The sequence below is a fragment of the Malania oleifera genome, chromosome 3 (assembly GCF_029873635.1).
Source record: "Malania oleifera isolate guangnan ecotype guangnan chromosome 3, ASM2987363v1, whole genome shotgun sequence".
Classification (NCBI taxonomy): Eukaryota; Viridiplantae; Streptophyta; class Magnoliopsida; order Santalales; family Ximeniaceae; genus Malania; species Malania oleifera.
The window spans coordinates 50,308,444-50,335,561 of NC_080419.1; the positions used below are offsets into that span (position 1 = coordinate 50,308,444).

General features: G+C 37.1%; 1 protein-coding gene across 3 annotated transcripts in view; it reads right to left on the reverse strand.

The window, feature by feature from the left end:
* Positions 1-207: 207 nt before the first annotated feature.
* LOC131151112 (O-fucosyltransferase 1) overlaps positions 208-27,118 on the reverse strand; it is a 56,368-nt gene continuing 29,457 nt past the window's right edge. Inside the window, exons 8-10 of one of the 3 annotated variants that reach the window (XR_009135692.1) lie at positions 22,581-22,710; positions 1,856-2,579; positions 208-694 (exon numbers count right to left, since the gene is read on the reverse strand). Coding sequence is in view for 1 of the 3 variants with exons in the window: in XM_058102315.1 (XP_057958298.1) it covers positions 1,959-2,579; positions 22,581-22,710 (751 nt within the window). In the remaining 2 variants the exon portion in view is untranslated. Of the gene's footprint in view, positions 2,580-22,580; positions 22,711-27,118 lie in introns of all 3 variants that reach the window. The other 2 variants (XR_009135691.1, XM_058102315.1) reach the window with 2 other exon arrangements.

Consider the following 27,118-nt stretch of genomic DNA (forward strand, 5'->3'; position numbering starts at 1 on the left):
TAATCCATTTTTACTCCCTTTATTTTAAATATTCTCACTTCAAATTCTAACGTTCAAAAAGTTAGATCATGTCCAATTGTGAAAAGTTATACTATTTTTTCATTCTTAATTCTGTAAGAGAATTGAAAAGTATTCCTCATTTATAAAATAAGCAATAAAGAAATGTCTTCTAACTTTCCTATATATGTTTATACAAATGCACAAAAATTAAACAATCCAGTATTTTTATGATTATCTGGAAAACCAACTAAAAAATCATAAAACTATTCATCACACTGAACAAGCCCTTAATCTTTCCATCAATTAAAGGCTTAAAATTATACAATTGTAAACATGATGTTTTTCCAACTGGTTTCAGAGAAATGAAAGGCACTATAATAGGTGAAGGTAAGATTTTTTTATACCAGGAGCAGGCAGGACTGTTGTAAAGGTGCATATATCGATACTACTTTTTACAGAGGCGCCTTGAAGCAAACTGACTCACTGTGACAATACCCAAGCGAAGTCTAATGTGGACAAATTAAATTCATTGCACTACATAAACCTAGAAACGGGGTCATGCACCCATGCTTCAGCCATGCATCCAATTCCAATTCGAAACACAATTTGACCCCTCATCTCAAAAGATGCCCCGGCAAGGCTCAATCCTCGACATCATGAACACAGCCGCTTGATCAATCTCCCAGCAATGCATCTGTAATCTACAGCCACGCAATGATCAGATCTACTGAAATACCCATCATTTCAATTAACAAGAAGAGGAAAACACACACGCACACACACACCCGTGCGGGTGTCAAAGGAACCTTTTCTTTGTTGCAAATTTGTTTAGGCAACAGGCCTAAAATCAATTTTCCAAACATGGAAAAGCAGCAGTGAGCTATATAGCCTGGCACAGATCTAATGGGTAGTAAAGAGTTCAAGGTAAAGATAATTCAAGACAACTGAGAATCTGAACAAATTTTAAATCTCTAGAAGGTTAATATGATCTAGATTAGCAGCAGTGCACCCAACAGTAATTCAGCCAGCAAAATTGCTTCAGAAAAATACAGCTCTGGTTGCTCCAAAGGTACTTGGAGGCCTGTAGATGAGGAAAAAAGTGATGTGCTATGAAGCACAAGAAAAATAGGAATGAAGAAAATGGAAATAAGAAAATAATGGAACTGACACAGAAGATGGAGAACTATAGGGTGGTGGGGCAATGATGATGATAAATTGGGTGATGATCTCAAGATTGGTGATTGTGTGAGAGTTGCCACTACGCTGATGATGGTAAATTGGTTGTGCTGAGTTGGGGGGGTGCGGGGTGGGGAATGGAAATTGTTGAGGTGATTTGCCACCATGCAGTGGGGCCATGGGGGGCAGGGAGGGTGGAATCGCTGTAAGGCTCTCTCTCTACATCATTTAAATATCACTTGGGATAGCCTAGAAAATGACGCGACCTTTTATTTTACACAAAAATAAGAAAGAAAAAATAAAAGACACTTTTATTGAATGCCCGCAACAGGCAACTCCCTGGTATTTTGTCAAAGTTGAGGGAGGTATTGTTGTTTCAAGAAAACAAAGGAGAGATCAGTGTAGTTTTGTTTCATCCATTTGAATGATGACGCAAAAGGCAGAGGAAGTTATCGATAAGACGAGAACAGTTATCATGGCTAGAGTAGATTCAGGAATGGCTCCAGCTTTTTTCATAAAATCCTTCTTGAAATTTCAATTTCAGCCTTTTCAATCCCATCCTTCACATTTTACTCTCTTCTATGGCATGCCATGTCATATCTCACACAAATACCCCTACAAGTTCATAAGTTTCATCACCCTAAGTTCCACAGAGGATGCAAATTCCAGAAAAAGATACCTGAAAGTGAATTGGATGACAAACTCTCTTATCCAATTTGAAGCGTACAGTTGCATTGCCAGAGAAGTAGAATAATGACCATCTATAAACTTGTGGCAAATTCTCAGTTTTTTGCCTGGGACAATGTCAAATTTGATGGCATCAAGGATTCTGAAACGTTGATTGCTTGTTTCTCTAACTGCCTCTCTAGAATATCCAAAACATTATCTGGTGGGCATCTATCAGCAGGATTATCTGGTGATAATTGACAGAAACACTCGGGCCACGAATTAGTGTAGAAAGACTCTGGTTGGACCCGTTTTTGGGGCCCACCAAAGTTTGTTTTGAGCATTACACGCCTAACAGCTTCTTCAAAACCAGCTATCTGTCCATTTTCTCTATCAATGAAGATCGGGGCAAGAGCTTTCCTGTCGGGTTTGATTGTAGTTCGAAAGCCATAGTATAGTCGGTGCCCGAGGAGATTGTTGGCAAAGTTACTTGGGCCATCATATGTTGGCATGAAAATGTCAGAAAGGAGACAAACCATGTAATCCACAGCAGAGCCTAGCAAGCCCCGTGTGTTCTCTACTAGCTCACCAGTAGGGTCCACAGTGCTATGGTTCTCAAGGCGAGGGAATAATGACCGGAAAGGTTTCATAAATCGCTCACCACCAAAAAGTTCACCAGCTGCAAGGTATATCCTGGTGGAATTGTCAAACCCCATTGCACGTAAAATAAGACCAACCTGCAGCAAGAGGAAAAATCTTGAGATATTGTAAGATACTTTGCGTAAGATTGCACAATTGATAATTTATAAGAATAATCAGCAGACAGAAGCATGACTTGTTTTAATAAAGCTAGAAAAATCTGGCATTTTTGACAAAGGTTGAACCTCACATGAATCCCAGCTCTTTACAATTCTTGTGAAAATTCATACAGATTTACAAAAATGTCTCTTTTGTTAATTTAAGACATTTCAACAGGCTCATAGTTTTTCAGTAGCCAAAAAGCTAAGCAGCTGCTACTGTTTTTTAACATTTACTCTTTTTCATGGGACAGCAACCTGAGCTGGCTTCTTTCCATCAGTCACCTGCCACAAGGGGCTGGGGAAGAGGGGGTGCAAGTGAAACCTTAAAATCTCCAAAGGATGTTTACAGCAATGCTAATTGAAGGAAGAAAAATTACTCTGTAAATTGGTTGGTGGTGTTCAATTCTAAAATAGACAATGATCTTGAAACTAAAATTGCTAAAGATTCAGGAGCTGTTTGGCAGACTGTTAAGGATTCCTGAAGGAATCTGAATATTTCCATCATTCTGTGATCACCAGCATATAAGGCTTACAAATTAAACTAACTCAAGCTTACCTCAACTAAATGTTCTGTCTAGCTCATCCATAAGCTCCCAAGACAAGCTCAGGCCAGACAGAGCTGAGCTCAAAGAGCAGCCTACACAGCTGGTTACTAGAGTAAACATTGTAATAAAAGCAATTTCTAATCGCAGTTGAAATAAACTAAATAAGGGAGCAAATACACCAAAAGGGATAAACTCAAAACCATCTTCTGTTTTAGGATGAAAGTTCATTCTATTTGAGGGACAGAAGTTTGTATGCAGTACAACATGAGAATTCTGCCTACCCCCTACTACATGAATTAAAAAAATTCATCTAAAATGCTATATCAACAAAAACCAATTGAGAAATAACTTTCCTCATCATTTTTCTTTTTTTCCCTCTTTTCCTTTCCTTTTCATTTTTAAAATTTTCCCTCCCATCTATCCAAAGAGGAATAATTCTTACAAAATTACTAAACAAATTACTCCAAAGAGTCCAAGTGAGAATGTAGGAACAGATGTGAACGTGTCACACTCTTAAAGGAGACATTAGGGTCATATTAGGTCTTCGTTTCTGAAGCAAGTCATTAGTGTTAATTTTCTCAAGAATCACAATCCACATAAAGACCTTTAACTTCAAAGGAACTTTCGCTTTCCAAAATGCAAGAGTAAAAGAGCAAAAAGAACAGCACAGAAGGATTTGCAGGTATATTATTCAAGAGAATATAAACTCCAAACTCTTATATCCATCCTCACTAGAAATGAATGGAATTAAGTACATTAATCAAAACAGCAAGCCTGTTAGTCTCTCTTTCTCGTTAAGGTTCCTTAGAAAATCCCAAGATTGCCTAGCCTCTTGCAAGAAAAGAAAGCAAAAATATGGACTTCACGAGAACTAGACAATCAAAAAAGATGTGGATACATAAGAGCCAAAGCAACCTCCCTAATCCAATTAAACTCCCAAAAACAGATTCTCTCCCCATTACCAACTCTTACTGAAGATCAGGGAAGAAAGAATGATGCATCCGATACACAAATTTCCAAGAACTTGAGTAAGTCATTAACTCCAACTTTAGCATCCCACCATTGTGTAAAGACCAAATTTACTACAAATCAGCTTATGTCAATGAGAATCAAGTTTAAAGGAATAAAGCCATAACCACTTCCCCACTGAGGAAATGTTTTTAGACATCAAATTACTGAACCCAAACCTCCTGCCCTTTTAGACCAACTCAAAGTTGCACACCCCACAAGATAATCCCTTTTTGACCACAAGAAATCCCTAACCAACTTCTCTAATCTCCAAGCCACCCTCCTCACTCAATAGGATGACCACCTCATGGAACAACTTTATAAGTGATGGACCAACTTAGAAAATGACAACTTGCTAACCTAGCAAGTCAATCCCTATATCCACGATGCCACCCTCAGAAGTTTATCCTTAACCCTGACACTTTTTCAAACACTTGAAAAAAGGTAACATATTGGAGAAATGGGTCGTGTTCTCCAACAGAAAAAGAATGGTGTCCTTCCATCAAACCTGCATCAACACGTCTGTCAATGATTCTACTCAATGCGCCAGCCACAATAGCAAGAGGAAGGTGATAGAGGATCCCCCTCTCAGCCCTTAAAACTCTTAAGGTAAAACTTAAGGTTCACTAAGACAGAAAAAGGCACAGACGAGACACCCCCTAATCTATTTCCTCCATTCAGACCAAAACCTTTTCTAACTGTTAGATCACCGCTTTACCTAGAAGCTTAAGTTATTCAGTTGTGAGCCAACAATGAATATCAAACTTTAACACTTCCCCACACGTGCAGCTGGACAGCACGTGGAGAGATAAACACATGATAAATAGCACCCATGATAGGGAACACAATGGTCTTTTTTTTTTAAAAAAAAGGACCACACGGTACAACAAGACTTGACCTCCTGGCAACCAGCTCTGATACCATGTTAGATTACCACTTTACCTAGAAGCTTAAGCTATTAGGTTGTGGGCCAACAATGTATATCAAGCTCTAACACTGTCCAGCACTCTGTGCGAGAAACTTCAACCAACTTTGTAAGCTTCTTCAACATCCAGTTTTAAAACCAAACCCCTCTAATTTCTTTTAACAGCATCTTTGACAACCTCATTCACAAGCAACACTGCATCTAAAATCAGAAAATCACCAATGAGCACACTTTGATTATGGGAAATGGCATCCAACAAGACTGCAGCCAATATCCTAGATAAAATTTCGGTAAGTTATAAACATTTGCCACCGTGCTTATTGGCTTGAAAACATTGACTCTAGTAGTAGCTGTTTTGATGCACCACGGTGGTAAAAGTTGAATTAATGCTCCTATCCACCACTCCATTATGGAAAAAAAATAATCATGAAAAAAATCCCTACAATCTAGGAAAAAGGCATTGTAAACCCATCAGACCCAAGAGCCTCGTCTCTTTCCGTTTCAAACACTCCAATCACCTCCTCACGAAGCCTCTGACTCAGCTTTCTTAGTGGAAATAAAGAACCTATCCAACCCCTCAATCATAGCCCTTCCCTCATCCAGCACTGAGAAAATGTTCTTATTAAAATCAGTAATAATACCTGCAACACACTCGAGACTCCTAGCAATCACAACCCTATCATTCTCCAACTCTTTCAAAGAATGCCTCCTCCTACCACACAACGACCAGTGAAAGAATCTAGCATTACAAGCCCTCTCCCCCACCAACCCAATTCATTCTAGGGTTCTATCTCCAGCTAACATCTTCCCTAGAAAGAACCTACTCAAATCATTTGAAAACTTAACTCTCCTACCACCTACTTCATTTGAGAGAGAACCCTCCTCTGTCAACCTATCTATAACATCTAATTCCTGTAAAATATATGTTTTCCTTCGACAGACATTGCCCAAAACCTCCACATTCAAAATTGAGTTTTTCTTTCACAAATTTAACTGCCTTAAAAAACAATACCTGCCATTTTTCCACAAGACACTCACCCCACTACTCTCCTGCCAATCTCTAAAACATTATAATGCGTTAACCCAATGCTTTCAAATTTGTACAGAGCTGGGCCTCACTTCACCAGATTATATTCAAGCACTACAAGGCAATGGTTAGAAATCACTCTAGGAAGCACTTCTTGAGTTAGGTAAGGAAGGAATCCTCGCAAATTGTATTGAAAAAAAATCTATCAAACCTAGTAGGTTACTGACATGTCACCAATAGCTTACTAGGTTAAATGAGCATTAGAAAGAGGAATATTCCTTAAATCACAATACCTAATAAATGAGTCAACACCTTTCGTGCTAGAAGTGATGTTAGAACTTCCCAATTTTTCATTAGTGGATCTAATAATATTGAAGTCCCCTAACTAAGCACCATTTGGAAAACACAAACTGTAAACCGCTACAAACTCATCCAACCCTCTACCAAGGGCAATTGGGTGTATAAACCAAGGTAAACCACCACTGCTCCTTACCTTTAATATCTAGTTAACAAGAAAACCTAGCATCCCAAATAACCAAAACTTCTGCCAAGGAACTAGTAGACACTAGCCACACCCAATCATTACACCTAAAACCCCAAATACTCCTAACGAGAAACTTGTCCACTAACTCTTAACTCTTGTAACATATCAATATTAGGAGAAGCTTTGCCTATAATCTCCTTAATCTTAAAGTTTAACCTAGCCCCCCATAACATTTCAACTCAATTACTTCAACTTGACACCTCGCCATCCCCACATCTGCTACCCTTCCTCCTACCATACCAGAAGTAGAAGCCAATTTTTGCAATTCCTTTTTTGCTCCTCCTTATCTACTCGTAAGTTCTAGGGGTAACAAAAACCTTCAAAGCATGACCTAGAGGATTAACTAGTGTGCATCCCATCCAACAACTCTTGTGGGTTCCAGTTGCCCCTCTCATCCCCCAATGAATCTAAGGTCATGATCCACGCTTCAGAATCTCTCTCTCTATGGCATAGCTTATAATCCTATTCAATAAAGACATCAATGGTTGTAGGCAGAATACCTTTATCAAAAGTAATAATATCATTCTTAGTAGAGAATTCATGCATAGAATTAGGCACAAGGATTCCCTAAGGAAAACAAAGTTAAAGTGACCAGAAACACAATTTCTAGAAAGAATAAAGCTAAAGGTCTGTTTGGTATCATTTTTTTGTTTTCATTATGAACAGGCGTTTGTTCACGTACTAGTTTTTTGTTCCATTGTCAATTTTCATATGTTTTTTTTAAAAAAAATATAAAAACCTTTTAGTTGTATTGGCAACTTATTGCCAAAATTGACTTCTGTGGATTAAATTATTCATTTTATACATAAATTTTAATTAAAAATAAAATAAAATGTCCATATGAATTTAAAGTATAAAACAATAACAAGCCTTAAGTCTCACCATATGGGGTTGGCTATATGAATCCCCTTCCGCCAATTCACTTGATCAAGGGCATGTGAATTAAAATATGACTTTATATATATATATCAAAAGAAGTGATTTCATTGATAGAAAAAGAATTTAAAAAAAATTTAAATATAATTAAATAAAAATAAAATGTCCATGTGAATTTAAAATATACAACAACAATAACAAGCATTGAGTCCTACTATGTGGGGTCGGCCATACAAATCCTCTTCCGTCAATTTACTTAATCGAGGGCATGTGAATTTAAAATATGATTTTTTTTTAATAACAAAAGAAGAGATTTCATTATTAGAAAAAGAATTTACAAAAAAATTAATATATAATAAAATAAAATATTCATAAAAATTCTAAATTCAAAAAAATAATAATGATAGAAGTCATTTAAGAAATATTTCCAATATTTTTCTATTGCCATGTACTAGATTGTTTTTGTAAAGTGAATTTTAAAATATAATAATTAAGTAAAACCATTATAATAATTTCTCTGTTTTTATTATACACCAACACCAACAACAACAAGCCTTAAGTCCCACTAGGTAGGGTCGGCTACATGAATCCTTTTCCGTCAATTCACCCGACGCAGAGCATTTTCCTCTATTAGATTAAGGGCTATCAAATCCTTCCTCACTACCTCATTCCAAGTTATTTCAGGCCTACCTCTACACATTTTCATACCATAAATCATAACTAACTCACTCTTCCTTAGAGGTGCTCTACTAGGCCTGTGTTTCAAATGTCCAAACCATCTAAGTTGCCCCTCCCTTATCTTGTTATCAACAGGTGTTATGCCTAAATTATTGTGTATATGTTCATTTCTTACTTTATTTTTTAAATTTAAATCACTCATCCACCCTAACATGCGCATCTCAACAACTTTCAATTTCTGTACATGTTGTTTCTTAGTTGCCTAGCATTCTAAACCATAAAGCATAGCTGGCCTTATAGCCATCTTATAAAACGTTTTTTTTAATTTTAAGGGTATTATACAATCACACAACAAACCTGACGGCTAACGCACTCCTCCATTTCACCCAACCTATCTTAATTCTATGTACTACATCTTCTTCAATTTCCTCTACACCATGCATGATAGATCCAAGATATCTAAATCCATCAGTGTTATTAATCTTTTGATTATCCATTTAATCTTCTCTTTGTTGCCACTCCTTACATTACTGAAATTATATTTTATATATTTTGTCTTATTCCTACTTATCCTAAACCCTTTAGACTCTGATGTAGCTCTCCAAAGTTCTAGCTTAGATTCCACTCCACTCCTACTATCATCAATCAACACGATATCATCTGCAAACAACATACACCAATGGATCTCATTTTGGATTTTCCTTATAATTTCATCAATTACTAGAAAGGAAACTTAAGTGCAATGACAAAGTTGTCGTCGTGTGACCTTGAAGGTCACAGGTTTGAGGCGTGGAAACAGTCTCTTGCAAAAATGCAAGGTAAGGCTGCGTACTATAGACCCATTGTGCTATGCCACTTCGCCAGGCCGTGCATACGCAGGAGCTTTGTGCACCAGGCTCCTTTTTTTTTTTTCATCAATTACTAAAATAAAAAAGATAAAGACTGAAAGTAAAACCTTGATGTACACCCATTGTGATTGGAAACTCTCTAGAATCCCCTCCTACAGTCCTAACGCTAGCACTACTCTATTATACATATCCTTAATGACATCTACGTACCTATTGCAAACTCCCTTCTTTTCTAATACCCACCAAATCACTTCCCTAGGTACTGTATCATAAGCTTGCTTTAGATCAATAAAAAACATATGCAAGTCCTTCTTCTTATACCTAAACTTTTCCATTAAACTTCTTAAAAGATCAATAGCTTCTATTGTTGATCTCTCAAGCATAAAACCAAATTGATTTTCCGAAATCTTCGTTTCTAATCTTATTCTATGTTCAATTACTCTTTCCCATAATTTCATCCATGGTTTTAAATAACGGTCGCAACCGTTACGTAACGCCATTACATAACGGTTTTTTGAGTTATTGAAACCATTACACATCGCGAAATCGGTGGGAAGAAAATTCATGGCTGTAGCAGCCATTACGGACCGCGACTGTTACGTAAAGGCCGCTACTGCCGTTATGTAACTGCTACAAGATTGTTACGTCAAAAAATTTATTTTATTTTTTACTTTTTCTTCTCACTTTTTCCCTCTCTTTCATAAATCATTCTCAATATACCATGTGGCGAGAGGGGAAAAAGATTATAATGAGGATGACAATGATGCAAAATTTACTATTACTTTAATACTCACAAGAGATGCATTAATTAACATTTTGAAAATACTTTTGAAAATACTAACTTGTTAGGAAAAATATTTTATTTTGACAATATTAGTAATTTGATATTTATGTTCTATATTTTTCAACTTCAACTTTCTTCTTTTCTAGTTATTTTATATTTGTATTATTCGTATGTCTTATGCGTCTAACAGATTAATGGAGTGTATAATGTATTTTGTTTTATTAATTAATTTAACACACATAAGAATTTATCACAGATAAAAACAATATGAAATATAAATACGTACACATACGTAATTTTTCTATCAATGGTGGTTGAAAAAAAATGTAAACTTGTTGCCCTTACCAAATAGCTTAATTGAACTAAATGATCCAAAATATGGTAAAACTCTTTCTAAGAAGGGTTAAAAGCTTAAAACATGCAAGTACGCTAATATGCAAAGGGTTGTGTGTGCTCGAAAAAAATCCACAGCCGTTACACCTGCTTCCCGTTATGTAATATCCGCTACTACCACTTCCCATTACACCCGTTACTGTTATGTTACACTACCCGCTACCTTAATTTAAAACCATGATTTCATCGCATGACTCACAATCTTAATTCCAGATTAGTTATTATAGTTTTGATTATCACCTTTGTTTTTATACAAAGGTACTAACGTACTTTTCCTCCATTCTTCTGACATTTTCTTAGCTTTTATAATATTATTGAATAGATTAGTTAACCAAATAATTCCTTTATCCCCTAAACATTTCCAAACTTCAATTAGTATTTTATCTAATCCTATAGATTTCCCACTTTTCATCTTTTTTAATGTCATCTTAACTTCAAGGACTCTAATTTTGCGAATAAATCTCCTATTTTTAATCTTCTCTTCATTTGTCACTTCCAAGTTCAATATTTCATTTTGATTTTCATCAAGCATTTTATCAAAGTATCTCCACGACCTCTCTTTTATGTCTTCTTCTCTAAATAAGACATTATCATTCTCGTCCTCTATACATTTTAGATCACCTAAATCTTTGCATTTTCTTTTTCTAGCTTTAGCAAGTCTATAAATGTCTTTTTCTCCTTTTGTATCTAGTTTAGTATATGAAGTATCATAAGCTCTATGTTTAGCTTCACTGATAGTCTTTTATGCATTTTTTCTCGCTTCTATATATTTTTCAAGGTTTTCTATATTTCTACAATTTTGCCATATTTTATACCAAATTTTATTTTGTCTTAATGACTTTTTGGACTTCTTGATCCCACCACCAACTTTTTTTACTACCCAAGTATCTCCCTTTGGACTCACTAAAATCCTATTTTGCTATCCTTACGATAGAATTTGCCATTTTATTCCAAATAGTATTTGCATCAACCTCATCCCATACCGTCCAATCAGACTCTTTGTTCAATTTATCTTTGAATTTTACTATATTATCTCCCTTCAAGTTCCACCATCTAGTCTTCTTGTGTTGATTTATGCTACTCTTCCATTTTTAAATATGAATATCTAATACTAAAGACTTTATGTTATGTAGCCAAACATTCACTTGGAATAACTTTACAATCCTTACAAGATAGATGGTCCCCGTTCATAGTTAAGACGAAATCTATTTGACTTTTATTATACCCACTATTAAAAGCTATTAAGTGTTCTTCTTTTTTATAAAGCAAGTATTCAATATAAACAAATCATAAGACATGGAAAAATCTAAGATTGAATCACCGGCCTCATTTTTATCTCCATATCCATGGTTTTCATGTATCCTCTCATATCCTACATTATCCTTGCCAATGTGACAATTCAAATCAACTCTTATGAATGTCTTTTCAGACCTTGGTATCCCCTGTAAAATACTATTCATATCTTTCCAAAATTGTCTTTTTAGATTTTCTGCTAAGCCTATTTGGAAGCATACGCACTAATGACGTTCACTATCTCTAGGCCTAAAGCTATCTTGATTTGAATGATCCTATCTCCTATTCTTTTAACATCTACTACATTATCTTTTAGGTCTTTATTTACAATAATATCCACCCTGTTTTTATTTTTCTCTTTACCAATGTACTAAAGTTTAAATCCTGATTTTTCAATTTCTCTAACTTTCTCTCCTACCCATTTCATCTCTTGAAGGCAAATTAACTTAATTTTCCTTCTCAACATTATTTCCACTATTTCCATACTTTTTCCCAAAAGAATCCCTCTATTCCATGTTAATCTTATTTTAGTTTCTGTTTTTATTATAATATTTTTTAATTTGTATTTTTTTATATATTAATTATTTTAATTATAGTTTGATTAAAATAAAAAAATGAGCATTTGTTCAACCAAGTTCTTAGTTTGCAACCAAACAGGTTGCTTTTTAGTTTTCCATTTCTGGTTTTTAGTTTCCATTTCTGGTCTTCATTTTCAAAATTTTTGACAGTTTCACATTGTCCCTAAAGTCCCCCCAGCTAGAAGCTCTCCGCAGCCACATCCCTCTAGTTCAACGCCTCTTGCTTTAATACCCTATCTCCATTATCAGGTAGTCAGATCTCTTGATCAGAAAAAAGGTCTAAATCAGCCTCATATCCAAAAATTTCTTCTAGTAACAAATTATTCTCATCCTACACTCGCCCAATTCCTGTTCATGTACAGATAGATCATTTTCCTCCTGAGAATTAGCCACCTCAAACCTTTAACTCCTGCTGGAGTACCATAGCATTCACATCTGACTTGTTAAACCATCTCTCGCTTCATCCTCAGACAGTCGTCATTCCATTACATTCTATTGGAATTCTGATAAGTATCACTTTGTATCGACTATATTTTGGCGCTGCCTCCACAATCCCTAACACTACTCTGTCTCAGGACAGCCAGCAATTTCATATTTACAGTTCCCTTCGTCACTATAACCTGTCTGCAATTATCATCCCTTCCCTCTGTCTCAATAATGTCTCTCTGTAAAGTCCCCCTGACATTACTGATGCCACCATATATCCCGTCCCTGAAACAATTTTGAGGTAGATGCCATATTGAGGCTGATTTAAGGAGAGATGAAAACTAGCGCCGCAATATCATTGCCGTCTCTAGCAGGAATTGAGCAAAGTGCTTCTCTGAAACTCCCCCAAAATTGCCCCTTCACTTGGGAAAAATGTTGTGCTTTTTGTATCTCACACCTGAGTTCAGGCTTAACTTAGGCTTGATTTTTTTCACCCAAGCTTGACCAGTTCATCTTCCTTACCCACAGATAACTAGATATGCAGGTCTAATAAGTAAGCTATCTGCCCACAAGCCCAAAGTGCCTCAGTCCATTACACTGAACATTTGCCCTTTCTTACTGTTTGAATTCAAAAGGGATTCAGCCCAATATACCAGCCAAAGATCTCTCACGTATCATCCAGTGGCTTACAAATTGGAAATGTTTCCCTGCTGATTTTCATGGCCAGAATTTCCAGAAAATACCCGTTTTTGACTGAAGGCCAAACTTCACAATATCTGGCATAGTTAGGTACATAATACAGCCTATTGAAGACAGGATCCCTCATCTTTTTCCACCAAATTCATTGACCCAGATTTCTTTGAAATTGGGTGCCTACCCTGCTGCAGAGGTTGGTGCTTGGTGTTATGAGGTCCCTTTACAAAACCTTCCATGGCTTTAAGAAACAACCACCATCCAGGAGCTTCCTTCTCATAGGGTAATCTCAGTGATGACCTCCCTACAGTGCATAAGAATTTCTCAATCACAATTAATCGTCCCAAGTTGTTAGACACAAATCACATGAGTAAGAGCCCTCCTGAACATCTGAGCAATAAAATGCATGGGTACTCACTACAACCAGAATTCATGTAATTGTTGCCTGACCCAATTATACTCGGTCTACAACAGCATACAAATAGAAATTTCCTGCTGACAACTCCACGACTCTGAGTGACCACAAACCAAAAGCCCACTCAAATGAAAAGGACTTGTAGCTGCAGTCTGCTTTGTTCTTGAGACCCATGATGAATCTCATTACAAGTCATCTAGAGAAGCATTCTTAAAATTCTCCATTCCTCTCCATTGAGATGGATGTTGCAGGGATGAACTTCACAGTTAGATTATTCCCACCCTAAAACAGATTCTATCCTTTTCGACCTTGCATTTATTCTGCAAACTCCATCAATCCAAAACAGTTCCTACCCCTCTTGATCTTGCACCGATTCTTTGTGAAACTAGTTTTCTGACTTCTATCATTTTATCCACAGCCAGAACTTGTCTTTGACACTCCCTTCACCCGTTCCCATTTTCCAGTAGAATCTTTGATCTTTTTGTCCATTAACTTCACTGAAATTCACCGCTCTGAATCATCTGATACATCCACAAACAATCATATAGGCTACCACTATTCTTTTCGAGATGACCACAAAATTTTTAATTTTGATATACTGGAAAATAGGGCCACACGTATCTGGGATTTTGCGGATGTCTTTCTTGGTTCTGAACGTCGAAGAATTTCTCTGGTTCATGCAATTATTGGTCTCATTTTGGTCTGGACCATGTGGGCTGGACAAAGGCTTAGGTGGTTAGCTTGTGAGGGTGGCAGGACGATTCCTACAGTTGAAATAGTGAACAAGAGCTGGTAGAAAGCAAAGGGAATGGTGTTGCATAGCGGATAGAGTGGGGTGTGGATCAACTAACATTTGAAGGATCGATGAAGAGGAGAAAGCCTGTGGGAATCAGAGATTCATGCTAGGATCTTATACCAATGTTCCTAGAAACTTTTTCTAACAAAGTGAAACTCCGTAACGGCAGGGATTCATTCCAGACAAAAAAGACCAGGTTCCTGATTGTTTAAAATTCGCAAGAAAAGAGGAGAGATTTACTTCTGGTTTTGCAAGATATATCTAATTTTAATTTCAGACAGTCTGAGAAATTTGTTGTTGGGTCTCACCTTGATGGGCCCAAGGCTAATGAGCTGAAATTTCAGCAGCAATGCTTTCTGTCTCGTAATAGGCACTCTATTTGCAAACAGAACTGCAATTGGGCCTCTTTTGAAAGAGAATAAATCTATATAGGCTGCTGCAAAAGGCCAATGTGAGGTTGGCTCTTCCTAAGTACATTCTGAAGGGGATGGCCCTTTCTGGATTGAACTGGAAGTAAGGATACAGAAGAAAGGGAATTTTAAAGGAGTGAGATATTCAATGTGATTGGTGTATTTTGTTGGCTTGATATTGTGAGCTGGGAGTTCTTTGTATGTTTTCTTTTTCTTATTCTGTTTTTTGCATTTTTTGTCCCATATTTTGTTAGGGAGATGCCTTATTCTCCTTTCTGTGTATTCCTAATCTAGTAATGATCAAATGATTAATAGATGTAAGAATGAAAGTTCTAGGAGTAACATTTTATAAATTAAATACATCTTGGGTATGAAGAGCAATAGTTTTAACATAATATGTGTATTAAGCATATTTGATTTGTATGAATGAAATTCATAAATCAATTAAATATCATTTATTTTAAGTATAAAGATAATTTAGACATGAATGGTCACATAAAATGTTGTTGCTATTATCCAAGTTTAATTTTTCATACAACTTCAAAAGCCTTCATAGCAATCTTTTGTCCCAAAAAAGAATAAGATAAATTAAGAGAGAAATCATTTTGTATCGAAATCTTACATTTTAAATCGAATAAAATTTCATTCTATGATCAAAATTTTGACAAATTTCACTAAAATTTTTAAGATTTTGATAAATTTCAGATGATTCATTGAAATTTCAACAAAAATTTTGTAAGCCAGAAATTGACTGCCATTTTGATTTCCAGGGTGACAGAAAGCAAAAATTTTGATGGAAATTTCAGCAATTTCATGAAAATTTAAGACCATGGTAATGAACTTCTTCTGCTATCAAAAAAATATTTGGAGGCTTTGTTCAAAGGAAAGAGAGAAAAGTTCTCTGGCTGTGTACTGATTTGGCTATTATTTGGGCATTAGTTGGAAAGAAAAGCTAGAATCTTTAAAGTTATTACACTATTAGCACTTTCAGCAATATGCTTTGGAGCAGAGTGGTCTTCTTGGCATCTCATTGGTAATAGGCAAATGGATTTTTTCAGCATGTTCTTTGGGAGGCATGCAGTGGGATTGGTTGATTGACATTACTCTATGATCTGTATCACATTTACATTCATTTTGTTTAGCTGCTTCCCTTTTGTAATGGAAGGATATGTAGTTCTCCCTGGTTTTTTTTTTTTTTTCTTTTTCATTACTGTACTTCTCTCTTCCTTTAATATAACCCTTTGTTTATCCAAAAAAAATATGGAGACCTATGAAGAAAACTCATTTGCAATTCCATCTCGATTTAGTGTTTTTAAAAATATATGTATATTTAAAGCTGATTTTGCCTCAAGATCTGTAGGATAGACCTCAAATGGTTAACGTGACATTGCTTTCTGTGCTGTACACCAAAATGTCATCAAAACTAGAATATATATATATATATATATATATATATATATATATATATATATATATCCCAATTAAAGGTTTTAGCAGATATTTCATAAACCTCATGAAGGTGCTACGTGCATTAGACAACCGAAGGGCATGACCAGCTACTCATAGAGCCCTTGGTTTTAAAGGCTGTTTTCCACTCATCTCTGGGCCTGAGCTGATTTTGCCTCAAGATCTGTAGGATAGCCCTCAAATGGTCAACGTGGCATTGCTTTCTGTGCTGTACATCAAAATGTCATCAAAACTAGAAAAAAAAAATCCCAAAATCTTAGCAGATTATTCACAAACCTCATGAAGGTGCTAGGTGCATTAGACAACCCAAAGGGCATGACCAGCTACTCATAGAGCCCTTGGTTTTAAAGGCTGTTTTCCACTCATCTCCTGGCCTGATTCTGATTTGGTGATAACCACTCTTCAAGTCAATCTTGGAATAAAACTAAGATGCAGCTAGCATGTCAAGCATATTATCCAATTGTGGAATAGGAAACCTGTATTTAATGGTGATTTTTTTGACATCACTGCTGCCCACACACATCCTCCAAGTTCCATCCTTCTTAGGAGTGAGTAAAACTGGTATGGCACAAGGACAGAGGCTTTCTAAGAAGTTCCCTAACCTGATTTCGAAGCTTTTCATGCTCCTTTGGGCTCATCTGAGAGTGGGGTAAATTAGGTAATGCAGCACCTAGTAAAACATCAATTTGATGTTTTATGTTTCTCATGGGAGGAAGTCCATCAGGTAACTTATTTGGCATCATCTTTGAACTCATCAAGTATCTCCTTGACATCATTTGGGAGCTCCAACTGCAGCCTCCCTTCCATTTGAAAGAGGACATAAATCATCCCACTTTCCATACTTTCTTGAGCAATATCCTTTTTATTTGAGAGAGCAAGTGAACAACCATTATCTCACCTCTTAACATCATCATCCTTCATTGGTTTCAGCACAAGCTTCTTCTTTTTATCACCATCTTTCATAAAAAATGAATAAGTATTATTGATACCATCAGATTGTGCCTCTTTCATATTGCCAAGATTGCCCAAGAAGAAAATGACATGCATACACGGGAGCTACATGGCCCACGTCACAATAAAAAGATTTTTTTTAAAAGGAACCAATTAAGAAATTAACAAGATGCCCTTGATGAGATGGTTACCTCATTTCCTTAGTTGAACCACAAAATCCAGTATGGCTGTGGATGTCTTTCAGTTTTCAGTCCCAGCTTGTCTACCATCACTTGAGAAACCAGCTTGTCACTGCTCCCACCATCAATTATCAAGTTGCAAAGCTTTCCACCAGCTGTACATCTAGTTAGAAGACATTCTTATGTATCTAATTGTCACTATTTGCTGGAAGGGAAGTAATGACCATTGAAGACTAAAGCCTCACCAAGGACATCACCGTCAATGCCTTCTTCAGCCACATCCTTTACAGAATCTAGTCGCTAGACGTGGTACTCAAGAATTGAAAATTTCTCTTCACAACCAGCCTCATGATCCTTGGCAAGATTAACTCAGCCTTTAGCCCTCTTCGGATACTTATTTGACTTGTGCCCAAGCTCGAAACATCTGTATCATTTCACCACTGTTTTCCCCTGGTATACTTGGGCTGCTTTACCATTATTATTTCTGGTTGGTTGATTATCAGGGGCTGCTGCCCAACCAGCTCTAGTGCTGCCAGCTTCTTAGGCATGTTGCAGGGAAGTTGTGCTAGTGCAAGCTGACAGGCATCAGTTGCATAACTCACCTTATAAGGCTGCTGCGAGGCTACTTGGTCTTGTATGGTCATTTTGAGACCATTCACATGGCAACTAACCCTTTGACTGTTGGTTTCAGCAAGATTGCACCTCAATGAAAGCCTATGAAACTCTTGGGTGTAATTTTCGACTGACTTCTCATACTGCTTCAAGTTTTGAACCCTTTTGTACAAGGTTTGCTCATAATCCCAGGGTTGTAATTGAGCCTCCAGCTTCTCTTTCATCTTGTCCTGTCTTTTGAATTTCCTTTTCCCTTTGTTCTCACAATGATTTGATAATGTTTCCACCAAGTAGAAGCAGGCCCCTAAGCCTTGCTCCCACAAGCTTCGCTTTCCTCTCTTCCAGCACTTCTTTGCATTCAAAATAACTCTAAATGCTATCAACCCAGTCCAAAAGTTCTTCAGCTTCCATATTCCCTTCAAATTCTGATATATTCACTTGCACACCATACTCTTTAGAATTTTGTAGACGTACAATGCAATCTACCTATCTTGGAGAGGCCTTTCATTTTGTTGTGCAGGCCTTTCAGTTTCAGAACTCCTATCATCACTAGAGCTGTCAATTTCAGCCTCAGATTGCTCATTGATTTCATTTCTTGCTCCTCAAACAAAAACATACTCATTATTGCCATCATTTCAGCAGCCTCAATAGTCCATAGCTTGTGCAACAAGCTGAGTAAGTTGTCTAACTTGTTCCTTCAGCTATCCAAACATCTCAACAGTCACATATCTACTTCTACAGCCCCTATTTCCTCTTCCACCACTTGCAGCCATGATCCCACAAGATCAAACTTGCTTTGATACCAATTTGATGCAAACTGGTGTGGAAATATAACAAGAAATTCACAAATAAAGGCTGAGATTTCAGGATAGTGTTTTAGCTACCTTTCTTGATTTAAATAACTACTGAATCCTCCAAATGATAAAGAGATTATGGGTGTTTCTATGCACAACAAAAAAAAGGCAGTTTTTTTTGCAGAGCAGCAATTTAATCCTCAGACTAGTAACTGTTTAGGCACAGTTTTGGAACAGTAACAACGGCTTTCTGCTAGCCTCTTGCGCCTTTAGCAGCGCCAGAGGGATTTCTAGTCACCACAAGGTTGAATCCTCAAAACCCAAGCCTCCAAATCTTCAAACCCTAGTTGATCCGGAGCTGAGCCCTGGAGAGAAATCTTCTCAAAGATAAATGCCAAAAACTCCCCGAAAAAGTGGCTGGAGGCTCCTATATATACAAGGCCTAAAACTTCCAAGAGAAGCCAACTCCTATTTTGCACATAGCTCCCTCTAAAAACCACCCACTTTTAAAGCCCCACCAAAAACAAGTACCATCACAAAAATACCCCTGAAAATTACAAATGACCCAAAGCAAATTGGACATAAATTAACCCCAAAATTCAGAAATTATAAAAATACCCATAGCACCCATAAATAACAACACTTGACAAAAACAAAAATTGAAAAAAATTGCAAAATTGTATCAGTTTTTCTATTTAGACATCATATTCCTAGTTTGTTTTGTTACATAGATCCTTGTTAAGATGAACCCGAAAAAGATGCAATTGATGACAACATCTCAGTTCCATCTAGATGCACCCCAAGATGCAATTAACACCAGCATCTCTGTTTTCTCCCTGTGGGGATTGGAATGCTAATTTCCATTTAAGAATTGAATGATTTTTTTTTTGGATGGAAAAGAATATATATTCCAAGAAAAGGAAATGTACAGAGATAAGACAATGATCTTCCTATGGGCAGTACAATAAGAGGAGGACAAGAATTCCTACATAGATCAAATGAAAACGACCAGAAAATTACAATAATGCAGGCTTCCAATCCTAGGCAGATCAGGTAAACCACACACCCCAAAAAACCTAAAGGAATGGACCCAAAAAGAGGCCAAGAACATTGTTCTATCCCAAAACATACAGAGTGTGATCCTTAAAAAAGTTCTCACATTCCTCTCCAACCATAAAGTTCACATTTTCTTTAAAAAAAAAAAACAAATCTGAATTGCACCGTAGAAGCTCCTCCCTCCCCACTTGAGCCAAAACTTTGGAATCTCACACGCAAGAAATTGCCCACCGCCTGAGGTGGTACCCCAGGTTCACCAAACCAAGAAAAGTGGATACTCGAGAAATCGGTTGCCACCCTACAATGAAGAGGTGAGCATTCGTTTCATTAGACTCATGGCACATCACACACATATCAGGGCTGAGGGCCTTCTGATCTATAACAAATTATGAATCCAGTTTACAGTCATTGTCCCGATGAAAGTCAAATCTTGAAATGACCCTTTGCTTCCAAATGATGTGACTCCAACAGAAGAAAATGGGGGAAGGACAAGGAAATGGAAGATTAAGTGGAAAAGAGGCTTAAGGAACTACCCTCCCAAACCTCTCATAATGATCTGGAGCATTAAGTAAGATGGTAAGCTCGTTGACCTCTCTTTCATTGAGATTCCTGAAAAAATCCCAAGCAACAACACCCCCCCCCCCAACAAAAAAAAAAAAGAAAGAAAAAAGAAAATAAGGCATGATATGTGTATTTCGAAGGGTAGAAAGTTTAAACAAATGGGGCACCATAAACTCCAAAGGACCCTCACCCACCTAAGCATCCTCCCAACACCGAACAATGTTGCCATTCCCCACTTTAAAATGGGTGAGGAGAAAGCAAAGACAAGCAACTTAGCACACGAATTTCCAAGGACTGGCATGAGAAACAATGCCCCTTCCCCTAACATCCAAACCATTTCGGTGAATCCCATATTTAATCACCTTATGCCATAAGGAGTTAACTTTTCTGGGAACCTCCACAACCACTTTCTAGTCAGAGATGTCTTTAAATCAACATTAGCATGTCCAAGTCCCCTTCTATTTTAGGTCTGCTAACAACCTCCCAACTCACGAGGTGATCTCTTCTCCCAAAACCCAACCAAAAGAAGTCATGCATCATCCTCCCAAGATCCTAGCAACACTGTTGTGCACTCTAAAAAGACAAAAAACAGTAAACACCGGGCATTACAGAGGGCACCAGTAATGAGGGTGGTGCAAGTGTGCAACCTCCTGAAGAAAAATTTGTCTTTTTCCACCCCTCCAACCTCCTACCTTACCATTAGAATCTTAGGACCCTAGAGTTAGGGTTGCCTCTAAGAGAAAGATCAAGATAAGAGAGCAGCCACTCAATAGTAGCACAGCCCGCAAGGGCCTTAAACCGCTCTAATTCCCTACCACTGACCTTAATGCCCACCAAACTGCTCTTGAACAAGTTGATTTTAATCCTAAAATCATCATCAATGATTTTGAAACTCAACAATCAAGATTTTCTTAAAGATGTGTATCTATCATCCTCATAACAAGGTGTTAAGAGTTTCAGTCTCTTTAAGTTACCAAGGATCTTGAATCCTCTTTCCATCACCCTTTTGCCAAGGTAATTTGACTTTTAAAGAAAACAAAATACACTCTTTAACTGTATTCATGGTTAACAATTAACACGAGATAGTCCTATCTTCTCATATTTGCAATTACAAGCTAAGATAGAAAATGGTAGATACTTTTGATTATTTTTTTAAACACAAATTAAATTTTTTTTATGCAAAAGAAATTTCTACTGGGCTAATGCACACCAATTACTAGACTCAATGCAAGATATCCCTATCTTGATTTCTTCTTTCTGATATGGTTTCACATTATTTCAGGGAAGATAGTTGCAAAAGCATACTGTTTTGAGACAATTTAATTCTATTGGAGAAAGAGATTAAAATCAACTAACCAAAGAGATGTAGGGAATCAAATAATGTTTAAGAACAAAATTTGCAATTGAGTTTCCTATTAGGCATCATCTGGATTATCACTTGGAAGAGGCATCTTTGACCAAAAACTAGGCAAAACTATTATTAGTCACCCACCATACTCCTAACAGTTTCCTGCTGTGTTCAATTAAGAGACTAGAGGCCTTACTTGACCCAGTGTCGGTAATCATGTGACACTGCTAAAAGTTGTTCCTTTTAACTTTGAGCAAGATTTGCTCAAAACTAATGTAGAACTGTCAAGATCTTAAAAGAAGAAATAACCACTCAATAAAACAAAAGACACAAACTGATGCATGTGATGATTTCCGCTGGACTGACGAGGTTTGATTTCAATAACCTAAATCCACCAATCACTATCCAGTATAAATTTTGGGGCTATTTCTAACCATAACAGAACTTCATCAACACTAGAACAGTAAAGAAATAATAAACAGAGATAAAACTAAGGCAAAAGAGAAACAACACCCCCACCCCAAAAATAAGAGGGGGAGGGGGGGGGGGGGGAGGGAGAAAAGAAAAAAGAACATCTGCCACTGCATAACAACAGGGATACCAAAAGTGTTTGGCAAATAGTAGCTAGAGACTTGGATGGAGAAGTTCATGAACTCAACCTATGGCAAAGACATAATTTATCTTATTTTTTCCAGCAAAAGATAAGACAATGACAAACAAGAACACGTTACCTCTTCTGGAGTTAATGGGCATTTTCCTATGGCTCTTCTTTTGCTATATATAAGGTTTTTGTCTGCAAAATTTTCTTTCCGATACTTCCTCAATATCTTTTGCTCTTCAGGGGTAAATATATCTAAGCACCTGCAGATATTTCCAGATATTTCAGCCCAATTTCAAATGTTATTTAGAAGTGTGCTTAACTTTACTACTAAAACAAACTTGGCTATTTTCTTATTGAATACAGAAAATACAATTTTATACAGTAATTTGTTCACCCACAAAAAACTAAATCCAAGGCCCAAAATACATGCTGCTAAATCCAAGGTAAGAGAAATCCTTGAAGTCATAAAAGTCATTCTATTGATAGCACAAGAATTCAATGAAGTAAGATGAGTGAGGAGAAAAACTGTGAGCACCTGTAGACATCACAGTAAAGTTTTATAAGTATATGAGGCCAACTATGTTTAACAGTATAGAATGATCTTCTGTCAAAAAGCATGCCCAAAATATTATGTGACCTTTATAGATCACATAACATGTACCATCTTTAAAGGTATAAAATGACAGTTTTATTTTGATTGTTTGATAAGTCTTTTTTGGTTTCTTTTTGGATGATGTATTATTCTCCTCTTTGTACATCCTTTCCTCTATAATGATATATCTTCCTTTTTTTTTCCTAAGAAAAATGGTATGCACTGACAAAATGTAAAAAAACATGCACAAGACATGTACAAGTACAAAAACATGTATAAGCCTACAGATCACATATAAAAGTCTCATTTATATGCAAAACCCAGGACATGTACCTATTATATGAAGGAAAGATGTACATTCCAAAAGAAGGCATCAAGGGGGTGCCAAAAAACCAGAGAACAGCTACAACAACAAATTAAAATCCAAGAACTGGAACCAGGAATCAGCATCTTTTTTTTATAACAAAAGAAGAGATTTCATTGACGAGAAAAAAAATTTACAAAAAGGAGAAAGAGACTTCTCCCGTCAAAATTCCAGAATAAATCCAGAATAAAAAACTTAAAAACAGAAGAACTAGGAGCAAAATATTCCTCCATTCTCACTGAACCTCCTAAAAGCTAACTCCCTTCAAGCAACCGAAGCCAACACACAGTAAGAAGCCAAACACTGAATCTTCTCCCAAACCAGCCGCCCATTCAATTTCTCCCTGAAAAAATCCGTGCATTACACTCCAACAAAAATCCCCACAACACTGCAAAAATGCCACATTTCCATAGTACTACCCTCTCCTTCCTTCTTCTAAATCCCTCAAAAGAAATATACAACATTCTCCACTGACACTGCACAAACCGAAGTTTCTCCCACCAAATAATTTTTTCCAGATTTTCCAAGCATAATCAGAGTATAAAAACAGATGAGGCACTATTTTTCAGAATTCAAATGACAGAGCATGCAAATATCTGGAGATAAGCCTTCAAAGGTCTCCTGACCTGCAACAGGCAAGTAGTGTTGGTTTTAGCACAATCAGCCAAATGAAAACCTTATTTTTTGGGCGAGCTTTGGCCTTCCAGATAAATGAATATAGGGAAAAACAAGAATTGGAACGGGTTGAAAACTCAAAAAAAGATTTACAAGAATACACCCCTAAATGATCCAAAGCCCAAGACCAAGCATCCCTAGCTGAAGAAAGATGGCAACTGTTCAATAACAACAAGAAGAAGGAGAGTTCTGTCAGCTCTTTATCATTTAGAGATCTTCTGAAATGAAAATTCCAAGAAACCAGAGGGCTAACCGGATCAACCACAAAGAAGGAAATCCTACTATTCTGCCCTGAGCTCAACAGAAAGAAAACGAAAAGATGTGGCTAGAACATCATTCCCAAACCACAGATCTTTCCAAAAAGGAATCACAGAACCCCTCCTCACCACAAATTTAATGCGAGGAAAAAATAAGTGATAAATCTGAGAAATAGATCTCCATGACATTAGGATTAAAATTTCCACTTTCCTGGCCAAAAAAGTGTCTTTCAGCTTTTGTACAGCTCATCCCCTCCCCAACCCCCAAAAAAGAATAAAATAAAAATAAATAAAGAATTTTTTTTTTTACGTTTCCCTTGAATTTCAGATGGTTTTTCTTTTTTTTAAGGAAATTGGCTTTTTCCTGGCATTTCTGATGCTTTTTCCTGGAATTTCTGCTTCTTTTCTCTGGGGTTCTGGCATTTCTAGCATGATCACTGCCTGCTGTTTTTCCCCCTTTCTGCTGCTATTTTTTTCCCATTCACAGCAAAGCATCTGCCTATTGTCCCTTTTACCTAGAGCACTGGGCAGTTGTATTCTTTGTCTGCTACATTAGCGTCTGAGATACATTTCAAACTATTGAATATTATGGTCTTTTTTAATGGTTCAGTTGTCAGCGCTAATGTGCTTACAAAAATTAAGAATCCACGATATGGGCATTCTATACGCAATTTTAATAGAGCACTCAGCTTCATGAGGTGCATGCGTACGCCTCGCACCTCAACTCTGAGTAGCCTTTGCATATCAGTAAGTATCAGGAGGAGCTTCCTGGGCTTCTCTCTCTTTCAAGCCCAACTTCTTGAGACTTCCAGGGGTTCCACCAACCATTTCAACCCTGCTAGAAGTTTAAATAGGAATCAAATTTCCATCAGCTTCCACATGATTTTCCACACCAATCTGATACTGCTCTTCCTCCACACATGCCCCTTGCATGGACTGCACACTCCTTCCTCCTCCTAGCCAACACACCCTGGTCTGCAACATCTCCATTCTTCGAAATCTTCATCATGGAGATGCTTTGACTCACTCTTTTTCAACAACCCAAGACCCTACATGCAACCCACCCAAGACTGGAATCCTGCTTTTCCACATCCTCTCCAGAATCCTAGCCCACTGCAAATCTTGCCCCTTCCTTGCCTTGTCATCCCACAGATTGGGCTGGTAGTCCCAACACCCTATCCACCGGGTATTACCAATTGAGTAAAAAGATCCCATCACCTCTGGTCTGTTCCCCTGTTAGAGGATTCTCTTCGCCTCCTTGGTTGCTTCCCTGAGTTCCCTCATTGACAGAAACTGAAAGAGCAACAGGTCATCAACCAATAAACTCACTTTCACTCCTGAAAGAACTCTCCATTTCCTATTCACAAAGGCCTCTACTTCACAAACCATACCAGAAAGTTAATGTTCCAGATGAAAACCTCTCAGCAAATGCACTCCTCAGATGCTGTACTTTTGGCAAGCAAGACTCCAGCAAAAGGTGGATTTGGTTCCTACTGAAACCTTCCAGAACTTCAACTAAAACATTTGTCATTCGACTCTTCTAGCTACCTCCTGACTTGCTTTCCCTCTCAAAAGAAGATGGTTGCTTCATTTCTGCAACAAACCCCTACAAATCTGACCCACTTCCAGACCTGAAGAAACCAGTCAAGAAATCAAAATTCCCCATCCCCTGCAGTGACAACTCTCCAACACCTTTAAGAAACAATGTCTTTTCCTGTTCATAGCAAAAGCTCCATAAACCTTTTCCCACCCTTGATTCCTTTAAAATATTTCCATTTTAACTCAACACCAGCTTAGCAAAAAAGAAAAATCCACAGGATTCCCCTTTATCAACAAGAATCTTGTCATAGATATTAAACTGGCCAAAACTTGGCTCTTCTATAAACATCCTCATAACCAGATCATAGGACCTTTAATCAACCTGCAACAAGACTCTATCTCTCTCAGCTCCATTTCCCCTTACCACACCTGTAAGCTTAAGATGTGACCCTTCTAAGATTACTAGCCAATAGTACAAACTAAATGCCTTTCCCACATCCACCAAGGCCCTTCAACTCCACAAAACTTAACTTTTGCTTTGTTCTAACTGTTTTTCATGTAGGCTTTTATATCCTCAAACATCTAACGAATATTTCTTCTAATCGAAAAATATTTATGACAGGCAATAGCCATATCCAGTAGCGGCACAAATTCCAAGCTTAAGTAAACCACGGACTGAGTGGGGCCAGCACCAAGTTTGGCAGAGACTGAATATATGCTAGGCTGCTAGTTAACACAAACAATTTCAAAAAGATTTGTGGACAATAAGAAACATGTGAATTGACAATATGATGATAATGATCAAAATAACTACCAAAAAGAATAAAACTCTAAACAACTATTGGAAAAAAAAAGGGGGGGCACAGAAATGCATAAGGCATTGTTTAATGCACTAGGTGCACCCAGCTGTACACCATAGAATACACAATACTATGACAAGTTTCTAAAATCGAGACTGCTATTCTTAATCCCATTTGAGTCAACTTTAAACTCAACCAAGTCAACTTGACACAACCAAAGGTGAGGCCTGATAAAGAAGATACAAGGTGGCTAGGGGAAAATAGAGGAATTTTTTAAGGGAAAATTTTGATAATATCTTAAGAGCTGATAGCTACATCATTTTCCCTTGGAAGACTATTTGGAACGTAATGATTCAAAGAAGAGTTGCTTATTCTGTGTGAACAATACTAATGAGAGACAACCTTAGGACAAGGGGTCATCTTGACCAATGGGAGCTGCAT